This window comes from Aquila chrysaetos, chromosome 20, assembly GCF_900496995.4.
Source record: "Aquila chrysaetos chrysaetos chromosome 20, bAquChr1.4, whole genome shotgun sequence".
Taxonomy (NCBI): domain Eukaryota; kingdom Metazoa; phylum Chordata; class Aves; order Accipitriformes; family Accipitridae; genus Aquila; species Aquila chrysaetos.
Genome location: NC_044023.1, coordinates 7171958 through 7191685, shown reverse-complemented (window position 1 = coordinate 7191685; position 19728 = coordinate 7171958). Strand labels below are relative to the sequence as shown.

Sequence of the window (19728 nt, the reverse complement as noted above, 5' to 3'; positions counted from 1 at the left end):
CCATTGGCTTCCCACACACCCGACTTTCCGATGACATGACCTTCTCCTGTTTCCCAGGGCCAGCCAGCATCAGGGTCGCACAAACTAACTCTCACCAACCCCACCTGCCTGCCCCTTTACCCCTCCCCAACAGCCCTGCCTGTCCCTCAGGGCAGTCAGAAGCCTGGCCAAGAACAGCATGGCCCTGAGCTGCGTGAAGAATCTACTTTCTGCCCCTCACATCCAAAAGCAGCGCTGACCTGTCTGGGCCTCCAGGCCATCACCCTTGTCCCCAGTCCTCTACGCTCTGGCATCGCTACTATCACCTCTTTCCTCTTCCTCCTTCTGGTTCCTCTCAGGAGGCACCACAGTGGTTTGCATGGCCATGCTCCCCTTTCTGACCCACAACACCCAGCAGCACTTCAAGCTCACGTGGCCCCAGGGCATCCTCACCAGCCCCTCCATACACCTTCGGCCACATCTCAGCAAACACAGGTGGACCTCTGCTGACAACCCTGCACGTCCCTGCGCAAGTCACAACAGACCATACCACATCAATGGCCAAAATAGCGATGTTACATGGTACCAAAGCCAAAAAATACTGACAGCGGATGGCACTAAGCTCACTCAAAAAAAAGGCGTGTCACTAAACACTTGGTTTTAGGCCTTCTGACCTACTGCCACCCAGCTCTCACAGGACTTGCACGTCCTGCACATTTAACTAACAGTTACCTACAAGAGTCACCAGCTGGACAGACCAGTCTGGTGAGGAGCAGGATGGGGCTCAGGGCTGCTGGTACCATTCTGGGTAGGTAACACTGCTGATGATGCTTTGTCATCTGTGATGCATTCACTGATGTGCTTCACTGGCTGCCCCGTTGGCAACCCTGTCCCCTCACTGTCTACCTGCAGAATCACTCACGCCATAATACCCAAGGATATCAGGGGAAGCTACAGCCCTGACACACCTTGTAATACCTCATGTGGGAGTCTGCGTTGTGCTCACCAAGCACCCGAGACTCAGGAGTCCATTTCTGAGCCACTTTTCTGGCACAGAGCAACCAGCACTAGCTCTCCTTCTCACCTACTCCTGTAGAGGACTCCCTGCGGCTCACTTACTTATGGCCCAGAACAAGCACCCATCCTCTGTCCAGCCTGCAACGCACCTCAGGGAAAGGGATGGAGCCAGTGAAGGGAAAAAATAAACACACCATCTACACACATACGTAAGTGTCAAACGCCCTTTAGTGGTAGACAGAGGTGCTGCTGGCCGAGCAGCCCGGCCCCACGTACAGACTCGCAGTGTGCTGTTGCCCGGAGTACCTGGCCCTTCACCGAATATGCACCATCTCCTCCAGGAAGGGGGTTTTCATGCAGCCTGTGCAGAGCTGATCCATCCAGAGCGGAGCCTCATGCTGCAGAGGGGTGCGCCGGGGGTAGAAGGTGAAATTCACATCATAGTTCAGCAGGCAGCTGATGGATGCCATGTAAATATCAGAGAATCGCACCAGCCGTCGAGAGAAGTACGTGGGGTTGTGGAAGGTGCGGAAGATGCTTCCAAACTGGGGGTTGAACAGGTTCTTCGTCAGTGACCTGAGAGGAAAGAGATGGTGCTCTAGATAAGAGGCCAGGGTCCCAGGTTCCTCCTCCAATCCCTTAGCTCTGGGCCACCCCACTCCCAGAACACATTTAGGGATCACCCCAAGTACCTTCCCACTCAGGCTGCAATGCAGACCAGCCTCCGTACAGTGAGACTGTGACGAATATTCACCACACTTTTACTCTTCCTTGTTACCATACCTGTTACAGGCAGGGACCCACCCGCAGTGCCAGGACCTGCAGTAGCAGGCGGCCCATCAACCCCCCACCAGCACAGGGTGACACCAGATCCCCTTTTCCACCCTGCCTTCAAACCTGTCCAACCTCCCAAGCTGCAGGGCTGCACTGCTGCATCCCGCCCAGACATGGGACACCAGGGAGGACCACAGCCCAACAGCTGCAGCACCACTGTCCCCACATCAGGTTACAAAACAGACCAGTGCTGGCCTGAGAGACCTCATGAACGAGGGGCACAGCACTTACTTACCTGATCTCTTGACGTTCCTTCATCCACTCCAGCAACACTTGCTTCGACTCCGCATCTTGATACATCTGCAAAGACAACAGCAGAAAGCACCACGTTGCATCAATCCTGTAGGCTACACCTCAGCTCCCCCCAGTTTCCACCGTAACTCACAAACCCACAAGTCTGCTGCACCAAGAGGATGAGATATTTTTGAGAACACAGGCAAGATGGTACATCCCCCGATTCCCATGCTAAGCCCAAAACGCAGACTCAGAAGGCAACATATTACCTGCCCCTCTCAGACAGGAGCTGTTTACCTGCATTCTCTCCAGCAGTCCCGTCAGAGCCTGCTGCCAGGTCAGGGAGTGCATGTACTGCTCTGTGTTTATGATCCGAATCTCCGTCTCCAGTTCAGGAACAATGGCTCCAGTCCTCCAGCCATGACGCAGCATGAGGTCCTAGAGGTCGGGGTAGAAAAACAACCAAGAATTCAACATAAAGATGGAAAGCAAAACACAACCCTGTTTCCTAGAAGAATGGTCTGTTCCCATTATAGATTCTCAGGGGACAGGCATCCATGGCCCATGCCATGGTAACACCCATCTCCCGGCCACCAGCTGTGGCGAACGTTGGAGTCAGTCACACAAACTGCTCTCAAGTTCACAGACCAGCAGATGTTCTTTACCTGCAGAAAGTACTTTGGGAGCCCTTTTTCCACTGCTTGATTCTGCGTGACAGCAAAGTGGGGATGCTTATGCGTCCTATGTGTGCCCCAAAAGCTGCAGCCTGCAGAGCACCCAGTACAGCATACTGGAGACCTGAGCACTCGGAGCAGGGCCCTGCCTTATACGCCAACACATCTGCAACCACAAGAGTCACGCAGACCTGCTCCCACCTCACTGGAGAGTAGAGACCTTTTCACTTACCGCAAGGTCGCTGTACAGATGGTCACCAAAGTAGAGCACTTTGGACCCACGCCAGCCTGTCAGCCTCAGAAAATCAAAGAGGTTACCCTGCAAATAAAAGGAGCACAGAGAGAAACGTGGTTACAGGCCAAATGCCTCCATCCTCACTGCATGGTACCGGGCAGCCACCCCAACAGCGCTGTCAATGCAACTGGACGTCCCACCTTACTGCATGCAGATGTGAGCACTCTCATGAGATTTCAACCTGCTTGCTCCCCCACCATCCAAACCCAGAGGTTTCCGTCCTTCCCCACCTTATTTCACTTTCTTCCCATGTGACAACCCTCCTGTACATGCCGCAGCTTTTCTTAGGCTACAGAAAAAGGTGGAAACTCTTCCAAACCCAATAGGCAATTCAGGGCAAGTTCTGCGCTCTAGAGCACCGCAAGCCAAGAGGACTACACGGACTAAAAAGGCAACAAAAGGAGGCAGTTTAGAGGCCAAAAGTGAAAGACACCTAAATTATTAGAAAAGCTTGAGCGATGGACAGAAAGAACCCCAGGTGTTCTGGGATTAGAAGTTGTTGGGCTCAGGTGATAATGATTTCACCTCACCGAGTGCATCAGGGGTGAAGTGAGTGCTATCATGCAAGGCTGTTGGAGTCAGGAGCACTTGAGGCTGTTCTCACATCACTGACAACCATCCCAACCCAAAAGATTAACACCACCCACGCGTTCACAGGAATTGCTTAACCCAGCCAAAAAGCCAGGCAGCTTGGGCAGATTCACAGCTAAGTAAAACAAACCAAACCCCAAAGCACCAGCTAAGACACTGCACAGAGCAGCTTTCAAGGCTTTCCAAACATCCGTCTGCACACAGAGGAGACTTCAGGGACCCCCCTTCCATTTCCACGCAAGTTTTCCACATGAGTCACAATGGAAACAAAACCCACTAGGAAAGGAAAAGGCCCCACCAGCACCAGCAGACTAGACTGTGTCAGCACAAGCAGCCAATGCAAACCTGCGAGCCACTTGGCAGCAATCTCCCCAGCCAGTCTCCAGTGCCAGGAAAGAACTAGCATGCCTACCCAACAGCACTGGCCCGGACAGAAAACCCCCAAATATAAGCCAGCTCCCACAACAGCCTGCAGCCCTGCATTTGGCTGCTGACAACACACTATATGGACTGCAAAGGGTGCCCAGAACCAGCGTGCTGGGCCTCCTGTTGCTGCAGCACCACTGGAGCTGTGCAGACTTCCCTTAGCAGCACGGAAACACAGGGCCAGGCAGGCCTCTGCATTTCTTGGACACAACATTGCTGCTGCTCTCTTGAGAGTTGCTCACAAGGCCACTGGCAGAGCAGGGAAATGGACCCCAGCCTTGGGAGGAGGATGGTCCTTTTGCTGTGCTCCGGTCACCTCAAACAGTAGTGGGCCTGACAACCAGGAGACCTTCTCTTGGACCTCCACTGAGCCACAGACCTGTTAAATGACCTCCAGGAGCTGGCTGTCCTCCTCCCCTCCTGAGATCACAGACTAGGGGAGGGATGGGAGTACATACGTCAATCAGAAAGGAGGGACTAGAAGGCCATCACTTGACCTTCCCAGTCCCCAGTGCAAAACACCAAGCCCTGAGGTCCCATTCGTATGAGATGCCCACAGCACAACCACCATACAGCTGTGCTTCAGGGGAGAGGAACAAGGCAGCTCAGAGGCCTCTAGCAACATCACCAGCACAGCAAGGCCCATGGTCACTAACACTTGGCAGAAAAAAGCATATTGTGGCACTCCAAGAAACCAGAAATGCTGGGGACAGGGTGGACTACAACCAGGATACACACTCTTTCACATCCCAAGAACCACAGTTAGGCAACAACCTTGATGCAGTCGGATGAACATCGTGGTGGGGGAGAACTGGAGAGGAGCCCAAAATCCTACCCATCCCTCCTTCTTCCCTCATCTTTTCCCTTCCTCATTCACTTGGGTGAGCAACATGTCGCCACAAGATGTAGGTGGTCAAGAGCAGGATTTAATTCAGCAATAAACCCCATGGCTGAGGTGCATCTTTTCTCCTAAGGGAGCTGCTAACCCACTGGGAGAGTTTGCCCGTGTGAGAGAGACTTTGTACGAGCTCTACTTGTATGTTCCCAGCTCCAAGCTCTTGGCAGAGGATGGGATGCTAGCCGAGCACTTTGACAGACCCACCAGACAGGCCAGAGACTTCCCAACGGCACTACTTAGGGACATGACCTACTTTTCTACCACAGGTCAGGTCCCAGCTAATTGACTGCGATCTCACTAACAGTTTCTTCCTGTGGGATTGGACAGCTCACATAACCAAGAACAAACCGTCCTAAAGCCAGAGGCAACTTGTTCTCAGGGGACAGACCAGCTGCAAGAACACCCCAAGGCAGCAAGCTCACCAGAGTAACAGCCCATCCTTCAGACATGCTCGTCCTTCAGGAAGGGTAGAGGGATGGGAGCCAGGCTTTGTACCCTATCTGATCACCCTTGTTTCTCTATTCCCTCCTCCACAAGTCCACCTTTTCCAACCTTATGGAAGACAATTTGGAGTGAGGTGTGGAAGATCTTTGCCTACACATCAGATTGCAGAGCACTCTGCCTTCTTACCCTGAACTACCACACTCTTGGGAGCCCCTCCAGAACAAGAGTTTCAGGACCAGGTCATCAGAAGAGCCAAGGGAAAATTGCACTATCATCGGCCACACTGGACAATGTCAGAACAGAGCTCTTAGGGTGAAGGTTTCATTGTATACCGGGGCAGGGGGCATTCACTGACCTCTGCCACACATGCAGAGGATGTTTCCCTGCTACCCCTTCTCACACAAACAGGGCAGCAGCAGGGAAAAACTCAGCCTGGAAGAGATAACTCAGCACAGGTCCTCCTGGGCAGAAAGGCAAGCACCCAACACCCTAAGTTAACTAGGCCTGCTTTGCCTTTTCCCTCCTTGTCCCTGTTGTGCGTCCATCTCTAATGGCAAGCCCAGCTGAGCTGGGTGGAATACATCACTCCTGTTACACACCTTTCTGCAGCATGACCTACATGGAGCTGGGTAGAAGACTGTTTCAGAGCTGCAGACAAAAAGTTTTCCTGCCAGGCAGCTCTGTTATACTTTATTTCAGCTCTGCCTCCTGCAACTGTAAAAAGCTGTGATTGCCAGGAAAGCAGCCTTTTCTACACCTGGCACGAAGCATTTATCACCATTCTCAGAGGCTGGTTTATCACACGCTGACAGACAACACAAGCCTTGGCAGGGCTTTCCAATATAGAAAAAGACCCTTTATTCTAATGCTTACATCCCAGCGGAAGCTGAAAGACTTTTCAGAGGCATGCAAATCACAAGGCTGTTGCTCCACAGCATGCCAAGAGACATGCTGAAAGCATTCAGGGGGACAGTGTCCTACCGGGCCAGCAAGGGCTCTCTGCATGTGGACAGAGGGCATCTCTTGCTACCACCAACCAGCGCAGCACACAGAGCCTAGAGCATGTCTTCTTACAAATGCCCTCTAAGTATCACAGGTGCTCTTTACAAGGACTTCCATTTTTCACTTTTCAAACATCAAACAGCCACAAATGACCTACAGAAGAACCCATCATTTTCCCCTATCCTGACAAAGCAGATTTTCCTGTTTTCCAGTGACTTCCAGGCTTTTCCAGTGACTTCCAAAACTGCAGCTGTCTTATAAGTCCCCACCATTTCAGCCTCTTGCTTCATACCCCTTATGCACCCATTCACTTTACCTCTTTGTAGATCTTTCCTTTCTCCAGCTGGTTTATTTTGTCCCACTGCAGTGAGCCTTTATCATCCAATTTTCGAAAAGGTCTGGAAAAAAAAAGGGGCAGATGTCAACTTCTTTTGATTTTTGGCGATTGTTACCCAGCAACCACAACATCTGAATTGGAAAACTTGTTTACCTATGTAACAACACATAATAAAATCTCTACGTGAGAAGCGACCTTCTGGGCATTCTGCACTATTTTCTCAGGGGAAGAGAAAGTGCGAGAGGGAAATATCTTTTCAAAATGCTTCCATTGACTGTAACCATTTCATGCCAATATCCCTAACAACTCTTCTTGCTTTTCAGATACAGAGAAGAGGAAAAAAATAATAACAATAAAGACTCCCTCTGAAATGCTAAGACCAAGAAGGCTTTGCCATGAAACACTTTGTGTCCTGTTCCAGTCTGGCTATGCCCCAGCCCAGAGACCATGGAATGTTTTAATAGGATAAAGCAGTCTGCAGGGTGGATGGAAATCAGCCTCCGTGCTGATCTCGGCAGCTGACAGGAGCTGGCTCCTGTTGTTCCCAAGGGCTTGCCTGGTTACCTTCCACTTGGACAGAAGAAGCAAAACAATGCTTAAGTTACTTGACCGCCATTAACATTCATGCTCGAGGGGAACATTGCTCACTCTTGGGGTAGAAGTTCCAAACTGTGAGCTCCAGGATCAAAGCCTTGGTATGAAGCTGCTCCTGCTGCAAGCAGAGCACAATCTCATCCAGAAGTATTGTATGATCCTGAGCTGCCATAGGGCAGAAGGAATCCAGCCTCCCACCACGAACTCTACGTCCTACCCAGGCAAGTGGCTTCTCAGCCACAAGTGATCTCCAGTGCACACCTGCATTTTCCCTCAGATAAAACACTCCACAATTCACTACAGCTCAACATCAGGAGGTTTCCCTTACCTTGGATGTATGTGCCATGTCATTCCACTGGCCCACTACATGAGTGGACATTAGGCACCATGCAGCCATAAGGTTTTATATCCTAGAGGGCCAGATCGTCATAGCTCCAGGCTGCATTTGTAAGACACTTCACCTACATCCCATGAAGAAAACCTTTACCAGGTCAGCACAGCTTATAAAGCCATTTCGTAGGTTTACTCCTGTTTATGCTAGTGGCCTGGGAAATGGGGGAAGAAAATACATAAAGAGGAAAAAATAGACCTCTCCCTCAAGAGCACTAATTCCTGGTCAGTCATAAGTTGAGGCAACAAAGCAGACGCAAGTTCCCAAAGCAAATAATCCAAAGAACAAAGCGAGGACAGCAGCTTGTCTATCAGCTAGTCCCTTGGCAGCTCCTAACTGACCACAAAACCCAGCTGCCACGTACAAAGGCTCCCAAAGCTGCCAATTACCAAACAGCATGTATCCAGTAACTAAAAACAACAACAACCAAAAAACAACAAAACAAAACAAAAACCCAAACCACACAGATATTTGCTGTGGGGAACAGGAAAAGGAAAGATTTTGGCACACTCTCAAGACCTAGAGCCAAGAAATGGCCAGCTTTCATACAGGCCACTCCACTCCTCTTTCCTTTCTGAACTTTTAAGTACATTGTTACCCCTAAAAATCTAAGTTAAGCCCAGACCATGACAAAACTGATGACACTTAAGACAGCCAATTTTAGAAACACGCTTTCTGCTTGGCACTACCTAGTCTATCCACTTATTCCCAGACTGGTCAGTTTTCACCTCCTCAGAGAGTATCTGAAAGGACAGTGGAAGGCTGGATGCCTACTGGACCTAGATTATGCTTAGAAAACCATTACTTTTTTGGAAGGTAAAAGGAGCCGTTTACTCCAGGGAAGGGGGCCCAAAACCTCAGGCCTACATGCAGCAATGCAGTATTGCCCCAGGACACGTACTTCCGCCGATCCGTGAAGAAGTTGGGCTTGTCAGCTTGCACAATGACCATGTCGAATAAGTCCCGCCAGTTCTTGCCAACCATGTGTTTCATTCCTTTATCCCTAAGGGCAAAGGAACAGAAAAGTTAACAGATCCAGTACTCCTTTTCACCCAACACTGCATCTTTACAACAGTCTGTCCTAAATTTACTCTCATTTCAGTAACAGAGAAGAAAGCTTAGAGATTTGTGACACGCCCCCCCCCCCCCCCCTCCCCAGGCTGTTTCATTGCATGGAGTACTGATGTAGCACTTTAACCATTTTAAGCTGTCCCACCCTTTCTCCTGTAACATGGGAAGTCCAAAGAAGTCTGTGATGCAGAAAAAACTGCTAGAGGTAATCCAAAGTGGCAGTTCTGTAACATTGGGGCCAGCCACAGCCTTCTACCTTCTTCAAAAAGTGAGAGTCGATGTAGAGAGCGCTGTGGGGTGCAACATTCACCACAACCGGTTCCCAGACAGCACTCTCATGACTATTGCCATAAAAACCTCTAGCATACAACTTTCAGATGCTCACAGGAGAGACTGCACTGCACAGCTCTTGCTGCACTGTGGTGACCCATCAATGTGCAATAACAGTACTCACACAAAGCTAAAGGGACTGTTTGTAATAAGGAAGAGTTTCTTCTTGTGGTTCACCAGTCGGTTTAGCACAGCATAGATTTCATCCCCATGCAGAATATACTGTTCTATATCAGAATAAAACAGACATCATCAATCAAAAAATTTTGGCATAAGTCACAACCACATTTCTTTAAAAACAGAAACAAACCTAGCCCCTATACCACCAGGGATGCAAAAGGCCTGAGTTAGATCCACCCCAGACAGGCGGGTAGTGAACCACCATGGTGACAGAATGGCCTTCCTCATCCTCATCAATCCCATCTAGAGGGAAGAGAAAGACTGAGGAACTGAAAAGGCTGGCAAAAAACGTTGATACCATACTGTGACATGGGACAGGCACAGCCACTCCAGGCCATGCTGCTACCAGGAGCTTGCTTTCCCCTGAGTGACCAGGAAGCCTTCCCAGATGGTGCCTTTGCATGTTCACATCATGCCAAGGACCACCATCCCTCGCTTACAAGCTGAAGAAAACAGAAACACAAGCAATGAGGTAGCTGTTTCCTCCATTAAAACAGATCTTCCATCTGACCCTAAATACCGCTCAGTTCTTAATGCTACTCTACCCCTCAGCTGCCTTTAGGCATGCCACAATCAAGTATTTCATTAAGTTCTGCATCCCCCTGACTCCTGTGACTGTGTGTAGGGCCTACACAGTCATCTCACAAAGAACGCCACATAGGACGAGACACATCAAAATGGATTTGGCACCAGAGCTCTGTTTAAACTCACCCAGATCTTTTTCAATCCATTTGTACATCACTCCTTTCACATGTACATCTCTAATAGCATCCTAAAGAAAAGGGCAGGGAAAAAAGTATCAGTTTTACATATGGCATTCCTGTTTCCCAGCATGCAAACCTTATGCCACTACTGAGGACCAATAGAGTGATGACACATCCCCTCTTCTTGCTGAATGAACAAAAGCTACATTAATGCTAAGCAGAAGACCTTGTAGAGCGAGGCTCACCAACATGCCAAAAAGAAGAACACAGTGGCTAGCTCAGCTGATGCAGTACAAGGGGAGAAACCTCAAAACCCATCCATGAGAGCACAACTTCCTTCCTGCTCCTGGAAACCAGCACATGTTAACGCACATGCTAACACACTGGTACCAAGGCAATCAAGACTCTGCAACTCCAAAACCATTTACTGCCCCAAAACTGTACTGGCCCAGACACTGGCTGGCTTTTCTTCCTCCCTATGCCTGTGGAAGCTCTGCGAAATGTGACCCAAACAATGGGAGTGTGGCCAAGGCAAACAGCAGCAGAGGTGAGCATCTGTAACTCCAAAACACTCCCCACAAGCCAAGGAGGGCCAGTGGGCACAGGCAGAGCAGAAGCTTCCACTAGGAGGGTGAGCGTTTTTTGCCAAAACAGAGCTGCTCACTTTTCAGGCGGGAGGCAAGTTAAAACAGGTATTGTCAAGGGCATCCAAATATCCTCTATTTTCCAGGCCAGAGGCCAAGATGCAACACATTTTTGGACACACCCAACTGAGATTCTTCCCAAGTCTCTATCCAATGAGATACATCAGATACACAAAACCATTTCAAGAGCATCAACATATTTTGCAGTGTTTGCACATGCAAATGCTTGTTTTAACGGTACCATTTTCATCCCTGACAATTCAGACAGGCAAACAAATGCTGCCTTTCCCCAGGACCCTTAAATCCCTGTTACACTACGTGTGCTCCTTTGGGAGTTGCCCTTTCAGACTGGATTCCCACACTCACCACTGACATTGCTCCAGTGACACTTGCACACGATGCCACAGAGTCACTTGGTCTTACAGCAGTGCTAGTGAAACCTGCTCGTCACCCCAAAAATTATTTCCTTCAAAGCTGGGAGAGAACCAGAATTTACAACTCAGATGGGGTACAATGAAGGAGGAGGCGTTACCTCTTCAAAACAGAGTTTTAGGAGTCTCCTTCCACCATGTAGATTTGAATGGTAAAAAGGCAGAGGTCACATCTCATTCACCAAGAGAGTGCCTTATTGGAAAGAAACTGAAAAAAAAGCAAGAGCGCTAGCAAGATAACAACTTTCTCTTGACCAGCACTGGCACTAAAAGCAAGCAACACTTGGATTTGTGTAAAAACTACCTTTGCAGGACAAAGAGATTACAGTGTGCTCCTTCTCTAAACTCCTGCCCCCCCAAAAAACAAAAGAAAAAAAAAAAAACAACAAAAAAGAAAGGGGAAGAACTATAAGGTTCCTGCAGGTAAAATCTTGGTAGCCTGGGGAGGTGACAAACAGGGCTCACAAACTCGTCCAAAGAAAAGCAGGGTAAACTGTACATTCTTACTCTCAAATACAAAGCGACAAAACTGGCGTGACTGAACTACTTGGTTTACATGTCAGCTTCAACCTTTACCATTGCTTTAGAGTCTGCCCTTTTGACTCAGTGCAGTGTCTCTAGCACTCAACCTGCTCCCAAACACACAGCGATGCAATTAGGATTACCACTAAGAATTACAGAAGAGTGTCAGGTTTAGACAGGTCTTAACCCACTGTCAGCCTGTGTTGTAATAATGGTTGGGGCTATGCAAGTCCTCTCGGACACATGTCTGCATAGGCCCAAAAGGATCTCTTTGCTCATGTCCGCAAACAATTTCTTTGCACTTGCACTTGGGTACTGCAAAGGGATAAGCTTTGCAAAAATGTTTGTGGATCCTCATTGTACAGAAAAAGCAAGAACTCTTCTGGTGAGAGCACAGGACATCCCCCAACTTTTCAGTATAGATTTCAGGCACTGGCACAGATTTTCTGTTGTAGCTCTCTTCTCTGCCTACCTCAGTGACTTCTCAGGAATGACCACATCCCTCAGCAAAGGATGCAAAGACAAATGCCAGGATTAGCACTCAGTAGTTTTGGGCCTTGAGCATACCATTTTCCCTGTATTGAGTATGTATTAGGCTGTGGCAACCACCCACCCACGCTCAAGATTTCAATTAGGAACACATCCATTTTGACCTCAAAAGAAGGTTCAGAAGACACTCTTGACAAAAGGCCTCAGGAGTCAGCTGTATCCCCTCTCCCCATTTTCCCCACCCCAAGAGCGAAAACAACTACAATAACTAACACCCTAGAAACATGTTAAGCTCTTGTGGGAAACTGGCTGACATGCTCTTATCAAGCAGTAGCAGAAGGTCAGAACGTAAGCTGTAATCCTTGGCTGCAGCAAAGCTGACAAGGTGGATCCTTATCACAAAAGAAGCAGCACAGATGTGGAGCTCCATTTCCCTCACAAGAAGACTGAACATACGTATGTTCAGTATGGGCTTCTACCAGTGGATGAGCATAAGATTCCCACAAGGTACGAATCAAAAACCCCTTTCCATGGAAAAAGGCATGCGATAAGACTTGGCTACCAAGGAAGATGCATCATCTGTCAACAGAAGTCACCCAGGGCAGCAATCTCAAGCAATTACATCTTGCCTACAGCATTAACTAAGAAGTCAAACAGTACCCCCAAACAATGCTGATAATCCCACGCAGCCCTTTCAAATGCCAGGAGTGAAGCTGGAAGGCACAGCTGGCACCTTGGAGTAACCGGCTCTTGAAAGCTACAGTCACCCACTGGAAAACATCCCAAAGGATCAGACTACTCTGTAGCTGCAAAGGCAAGGGGTGGATTCTCAGAGCAGGCAAGGGCAGGTGTTTCACAACAATCGCTGTATAAACCAAACTGTTTGGTACATGGTCAGACCAAGCCTCTTTGAAAAATGAGATATTAACATGAAAACATAGAGCTTAAAAGTCTGCAGAACCAGAAAACATTTACACAAGCTTTGTGACGTATTTCCCACTGAAGGACCTTCAACCTAAGCAGCCTAGGCACTCCTGCAAGAAAATGTACAGCAACACCAATTCTGTACTACAGACAGAAACCTAACATGTTCTGAAAACACAACTTTGAATATTCCCTGGTAATGCTTTAACCTAAAGGGGCAACAACGCTGTCATATTAGGCTACTCAGTAATAGCTCCTTAGGTTTGGGTGCTGCAGAAATCACCAGTGCTCACAAGCCAAAGAGCTCACAATTCTCATGTAGTATGAGCTATGCGACAGTCGACATTTTACTTACAGATATATCCTTGTAAAGATGCACCTGGTCAAACTCAATGCCATGAGTTATGAAGTAATCAATGACTGAAGAGAGCAGTGTCATTTCAGGAAGAGAAAAAATGTCCATAAACTGCTTAAGTGATGGACCCTGGAAAGCAAAAAAATGAAGGAGACACATTAAACAAAAAATACTTTAAAAAAAATACTTAAAAAAAAAAAAAAAAAAGCAAAGCCAACAAACAAACTCATATCATTCAGTACCATCTGGAAGACATTCCAGGCTAAAAAAAGAAAAACACTCAGCAAGTAGCCCTCTCTTCTCAACAAAAACACTAACCTAATGCATTAACACTTGACAAGAGAGAGGTTTCTCCTTCACAGAAATCATTGAACAAACCCAGAATCATTAACACCATGGGGTGAAGGTGGAGGAAGCGAGGAGTCAGTCCTAGACATTAACTTTTATTTCAACCCCTTGCCCTCTGCTTCCCACCTGGCCTCTTGGCTTTCCCACAGGTGCCAACAGACAATGCTCTGCTACAGAAGCAGCTATGGCCCTTGCTGGAGGTGCCCCGTTGCTCATCTAAACCAGGCTGTGACACTGGACACATGGGCACCAAAGCTGCTCTAACCACTCCAGTGAGGTTTCACACAGCAATGCAAGTATCACTCCAACAAGCAGTTTGTCAATGCCTGTCTGCCCTTGAGTCACTATGGAAAACCTGGAGTGGGCACAAAGAAGAACTTCAGCCCACCCAGCAAGTCAAGTGGATACGGACAATTAAATCCTGACCAAGGAGTAACTCACTTTGCGTTAGGCAAGGTTGCAGCTCTCCCATACATTTGCTATTTTTATTGCCTATCAATCACAAATCTATCAGCAAGTCAACAGCCAACTTTGGCTCCAGAGAGGCCTTCCAGTAAAATAAAGCTTGTTTATTCAGTATGTACCACCTGTGCAGAGGACTGGTGAGTCTCGCTGGTAAGCTGAAACTGGAATCAATTTTTTCATCTTTCATCGCTGAAGTGCCAGATCAGCCAAGGGGACAGTTACTAAGGTGTATTGGGTTTGTGTGGCAACGTTTTGGCGGGGGGGGGGGGGGGGGGTGGCGGTTACAGGGGTGGCTTCAGTGAGAAGCTGCTGGAAGCTTCCCCAATGTCCGACAGAGCCAACACCAGCCGGCTCTGAGACGGACCCACCGCCAGCCAAGGCCAAGCCCATCAGCGATAGTGGTAGCGCCTCTGGGATAACATTTTTAAGAAGGGAAAAAAATTGCGGGACACAGAAATGGCAGCCGGAGGGAGGAGTGAGAACATGTAAGAGAAACAGCCCTGCAGACACCAAGGTCAGTGCAGAAGGAGGGGGAGGAGGTGCTCCAGGCGCCAGAGCAGAGATTCCCCTGCAGCCCGTGGGAAGACCATGGTGAGGCAGGCTGTCCTCCTGCAGCCCAGGGAGGTCCACGGGGGAGCAGATCTCCACCTGCAGCCCGGGGAGGACCCCACTCTGGAACAGGGGGATGCCCGAAGGAGGCTGTGACCCCATGGGAAGCCCGCGCTGGAGCAGGCTCCTGGCAGGACCTGCGGATCTGTAGAGAGAGGAGCCCACGTTGGAGCAGGTTTTCTGGCAGGACTTGTGACCCCGTGGGGGACCCACGCTGGAGCAGTGTGCTCCTGAAGGACTGCACGCCATGGAAGGGACCCACGCTGGAGCAGTTCATGAAGAACTGCAGCCCGTGGGAAGGACCCACATTGGAGAAGTTCGTGGAGGACTGTCTGCCGTGGGAGGGACCCCACGCTGGAGCAGGGGAAGTGTGAGGAGTCCTGCCCCTGAGGAGGATGAAGCGGCAGAGATAACGTGTGATGAACTGACTGTAACCCCATTGCCCATCCCCCTGCGCCACTGGTGGGGGTAGGTAGAGAATCCGGGAGTGAAGTTGTGCCCGGGAAGAAGGGAGGGGTGGCGGGAAGGTGTTTTGAGATTTGGTTTTATTTCTCATTACCCTACTCTGGTTGATTGGCAATAAATTAAGTTAATTTTTCCCAAGTTGAGTGTGTTTTGCCCGTGACAGTAATTGGTTGAGTGATCTCTCCCTGTCCTTATCTCGACCCACGAGCCCTTTGTTATACTTTCTCTCCCCTGTCCAGCTGAGGTGGGGGGAGTGACAGAACAGCTTTGGTGGGCACCTGGCGCTCAGCCAGGGTCAACCCACCACACAAGGTCTTCTATATGAAAAGCAGTTTGGGAAGTGCATAGACCTCTCAATAAACCCAGTCACCAGAGGTGCCCTGGCAATCCAGTCACAATGCCTGTGCATGTGAGCTTTGAGAAATCCATGACTGATAGCCACAGAGTTGCAACTCTCTAGGATAATACTGGTCCACATCAGAAAGAACTTATTATAGCTATGTGAAAGACAGACATGAAAGCAGTATCCAAAAGATCACAGAAGGTACACATGGTGGAAGCTGACAGAGGGCACATGCTGCCTAATGACAAACATGTGCCACTGTCACATCAGGATGTAACAACAGTAACATCTCCCATTTAGTCTGGTCTTGTAAGGGTAGAACAAGAGACCAGCACTCTGTTTGTAGCACTATCTGAAGGCAATATCAGGACAACACAAATTGGGCTCAAGAAAAGATGCAAAAGGGCAAAGGAATAACAACCAGCATTTTGTCTGAGGTCTGTTACCAAAAATGCCACAATTGAGACCTATGTGGGTGTGCTGAAGGTTATAAAATTTCTATTCATCCATCCATCCAGCACAGGACAACTTGACCTACAGCAGAAGAGAACACGAAGAACACCCTCTGGTTTGGGCCACATATTGCACATGGTGGTGCTGCTTAGCAATACTTGCTGAATCCTTTCAACAGACTTTTGTCCATTTTGATGTGTGTGAACATTTCTCCCACTAGCAAAACCAAAATTTCCTGAAAACAGCCCCTACCTTTTTTCCTGTTCAGGGATTCTGGGAAAGAAGCAAGAGGGACACAGACAGGCAGTTCCTACTGAAATCACTAGGTATGGGATTTAGCAGAGCGCAGCAGAGCAATGATCTGTCCCACCAAGAGCTTAAGCACAGAGGAGACAGTTAAATGTTCAATATTAACAGCAAAGACTTGCCTTGTAGGTAGTCAACTCTGATTTAGTTTTTTTGCCTTATTGCCATCATTCTACAAAGCAAGTCCAGCCTCCCCTCCTCCATTTAGTGGCCTCAACTTCCTTACAGCAGACATATTGACACAAGTCAGGATGAAAACTGGACCGTAGTTTTAGAAAGAGCGCTACATATGCTTTTTCCACAACACCCATAAGTTCCCCACCTTCATTACAGGGCAGCACAAGTCCTGCCAGCGAAAGCCACACTAGTTGCATTGTCTAACCCTGGGCAAGATCTGTGCCTACTTACTGCAGGTGCTGGGATGCTGGTAGCTGTCCACACATTCCTGCCAACAGAGGATCAAGAAAATCCTTAAGGAAGAATATTTACACACTTCAGCTACATCAGTCCCACTTCTCTTATGTCTTGCTGCCTAGAATCACTGACCTGGCAGACCTTCCTGTTACCCATACAGGTAGCAACATCAGTGTGGCAGACTAAAGAGGACAAGGTCAGAGATGCCTGCTACAGTCTCACTCCACACCAGTTGCACTGCACTTGCTCACACTAGCAGTCATCATAACCCAGATGCTTTCCCACTAAGGTGTTAGTGGCACAGGTTGAGCAGATGTTGCTGGATGCAAATGCCATTAGTTGTATATACTTTTGTTCTCTTTGGGATCCACCCATTAGTTTATGGAGTCCATTACATTATGAGGAAAAGAGATTCACCTCTCTGCAAAGAATAAGCTGCTATTCCTACTTCTGTGGCTAAATGTTATACCAAATTTTTCAGTACTAAACTATTAGGAAAGAAGGGAACACCTGGTATGCACAAAGCAGCACAGAAAGGCACCTTGGCATGAGCACCTGGTGCTACAAAAGGCCGCAACTTGAAGCAGATTTTATGTTTACAATTATTTAAAAAGAAAGGTTAAATCATCTCAAGTTTGTCAAGAGTGAGGAGAGTTACACAGAGGGAGGCTAATCGAGTGAAGTTTACAGGCAGATAACAAATTTGAAACAGCAACATCCTATTTCAAAGCTGGAAACAACACTGAGCTATAAACAGAGTATATATGTATCCAGAAAGTAACCACGCAGATTAATCGTTCCCAAGAGAGAGAAAGAAAACAAAAAGTGACCTTGCTAGAGACTTCACACAGCAGACTGAAAGGGGTATTACCGGAGAAAGCCTAGCCTTCTCCTTCCAGCTTCCCCTAAGGCTACCGAACTGACAAAAGGCAAGAAACTAAGCAGTTCTGGGGGGAAAGGGATGTGAATGGCCCCGCTTGCCCACTGCACCACACTAGGCACTTAATGAAGAAAAATATCTCCTAAATTCCTCTAGTTCAGGCAACCAAAGGATTCCTACAGCTCCTATGGATAGAATTTCAGTCCTTTACTGTGACTGTAAGCTTTTCCTGCCTAAAAAACACCCCCCAGCACTCATGGATGCCAGCCCTATGAATAATATCCACTGAGTAGGTCTGAAGAGGTGGGTAAGGGGGATCCCTTTCATGAAGGAAAAAAACCCTACCCAAAACCAAAAAGAGAAAGGCATTACAAGCACCCTGCTGCTACACACACATACCCCCTTCCACATAACTCACGGCAAACACCATCATTGCAGGCTGCCCTGGTAGTTTGGGAGCTAGATTTGGCCAAGGAACAAGCAAGGAACATCTCCCTATCAGTCTCGAACCATTCAGCACTAGGCCAATAGCCCTGATGTTTAGGAAAGCTTCCCAGATGGCTTTCACATGCTAAACTGCTAAATAACCTCTGGGGCAAATTCCCACTAGAACAAAAACACACACTGCAGCTCACTAGGGACTGAGCCTTTTGGAGTCCAAGAGAGGCTGGAGTCATTTACATGCTCATATATTTCACTGTTTCCCTAGCTGTTAAAAGAGCTGATGCATCATAGCAGTAAAGGACTTACAATACCTTGCCATAGAAGTCACTCATCTGGTACAGCGGGATGTGCTGCGTACCACCGTAGAGTTCGATTACCTCTTCATCAGGCACTGGTTTGAGCCCTCTAGACATGAAACAACAGAAATAGTTTTGTCAATAATCACCAGGCTGCACAGAGCTACAAACTGCAGAGAAAGAGAAGATAGGACAAACAGCCTCCTTTCTAAAACTCACACATTTCTCTTGCACACAAGAGAGCCAGAGAGCCTGACAGCTCCATGGTTTCTTAAGATTCACATAAGATCTTTCCCGAGACATTTTTCAGATACCTTGTTTACTCCTTCAAGTTAATTGAGGGGCTTTATCCACATTCCAACAGAGTTCAGACAGAGGCCTCCCTCTGTATGCTATCAATCTGCTGACAGGACTGCCCCACCAAATCGGCCCCATGACCTGACTTTGGCAGCACTGGGTAACTGTAGTTTTGGAGAGGTTGCTTCCACAAGGTGTATCACCATTAAATGCAAAGGTGTAGGAAAACAGCTTTCTGAAAGTGACATTTCCTTCCTATTCAGTTTTCCTAAGCAAAACAAGTTCTTTGCTAAGACCATTGAACAGATATTGCTGGTTTTCCCCAAAACACTGTAATCACAGGTATGGCTATGAGCTGTACCATTCATGAACATCAGGTTGTCTGAGCGCTGCAGGTTTTGCCTCTCGCACAATTTTTGATGGCTGTTTAATCAAGCACTCAGGAACTTTCTCTTTTGTCGTGGTTTAAGCCCAGACAGCAACTAGGCTGCTGCTCACTCATTCCCCCCACTCCCAGTGGGATAGGGAGGAGAATCGAAAAAAAAAAAAGTAACTCGTGGGTTGAGATAAGAACGATATAATAACTAAAGTAGAATAAAATATAATAATGAAAATATAATAATAAAAATATAATAACAACAACAACAATAATAAAAAGGAATATAATTTAAAAAATAAAACCCAAGAAAAGAAAGTAATGCGCAGTGCAATTGCTCACCACTTGCTGACCAATGCCCTAGCAGTGACCCGCCCCTCCTGGCCAACTTCCCCCAGTTTATATATTGAGCACTATGTCCTATGGTATGGAATATCCCTTTGGCTAGTTCGGGTCAGCTGTCCTGGCCATGCTCCCTCCCAGCTTCTTGTACACCTGCTTGCTGGCAGAGCATGGGAAACTGAAAACCCTTAACTTAGGATAAATACTACTTAGCAACAATTAAAACATCAGTGTGTTATCAACATTATTCTCACACTAAATCCAAAACACACTGTACTAGCTACTAAGAAGAAAATTAACTCTATCCCAACCGAAACCAGGACA

General features: G+C 47.9%; 1 protein-coding gene across 1 annotated transcript in view; it reads right to left on the bottom strand.

Annotated features, from left to right (window-relative positions):
- Positions 1–1206: 1206 nt before the first annotated feature.
- NT5DC2 (5'-nucleotidase domain containing 2) overlaps positions 1207–19728 on the bottom strand; it is a 30830-nt gene continuing 12308 nt past the window's right edge. Inside the window, exons 5-14 of the mRNA XM_029996077.2 lie at positions 18405–18498; positions 13367–13495; positions 10009–10069; positions 9242–9344; positions 8618–8719; positions 6711–6792; positions 2971–3057; positions 2362–2502; positions 2066–2130; positions 1207–1572 (exon numbers count right to left, since the gene is read on the bottom strand). Of these exons, the coding sequence (XP_029851937.1) occupies positions 1311–1572; positions 2066–2130; positions 2362–2502; positions 2971–3057; positions 6711–6792; positions 8618–8719; positions 9242–9344; positions 10009–10069; positions 13367–13495; positions 18405–18498 (1126 nt within the window). The 3' untranslated portion in view covers positions 1207–1310. The remainder of the gene's footprint in view (positions 1573–2065; positions 2131–2361; positions 2503–2970; positions 3058–6710; positions 6793–8617; positions 8720–9241; positions 9345–10008; positions 10070–13366; positions 13496–18404; positions 18499–19728) is intronic.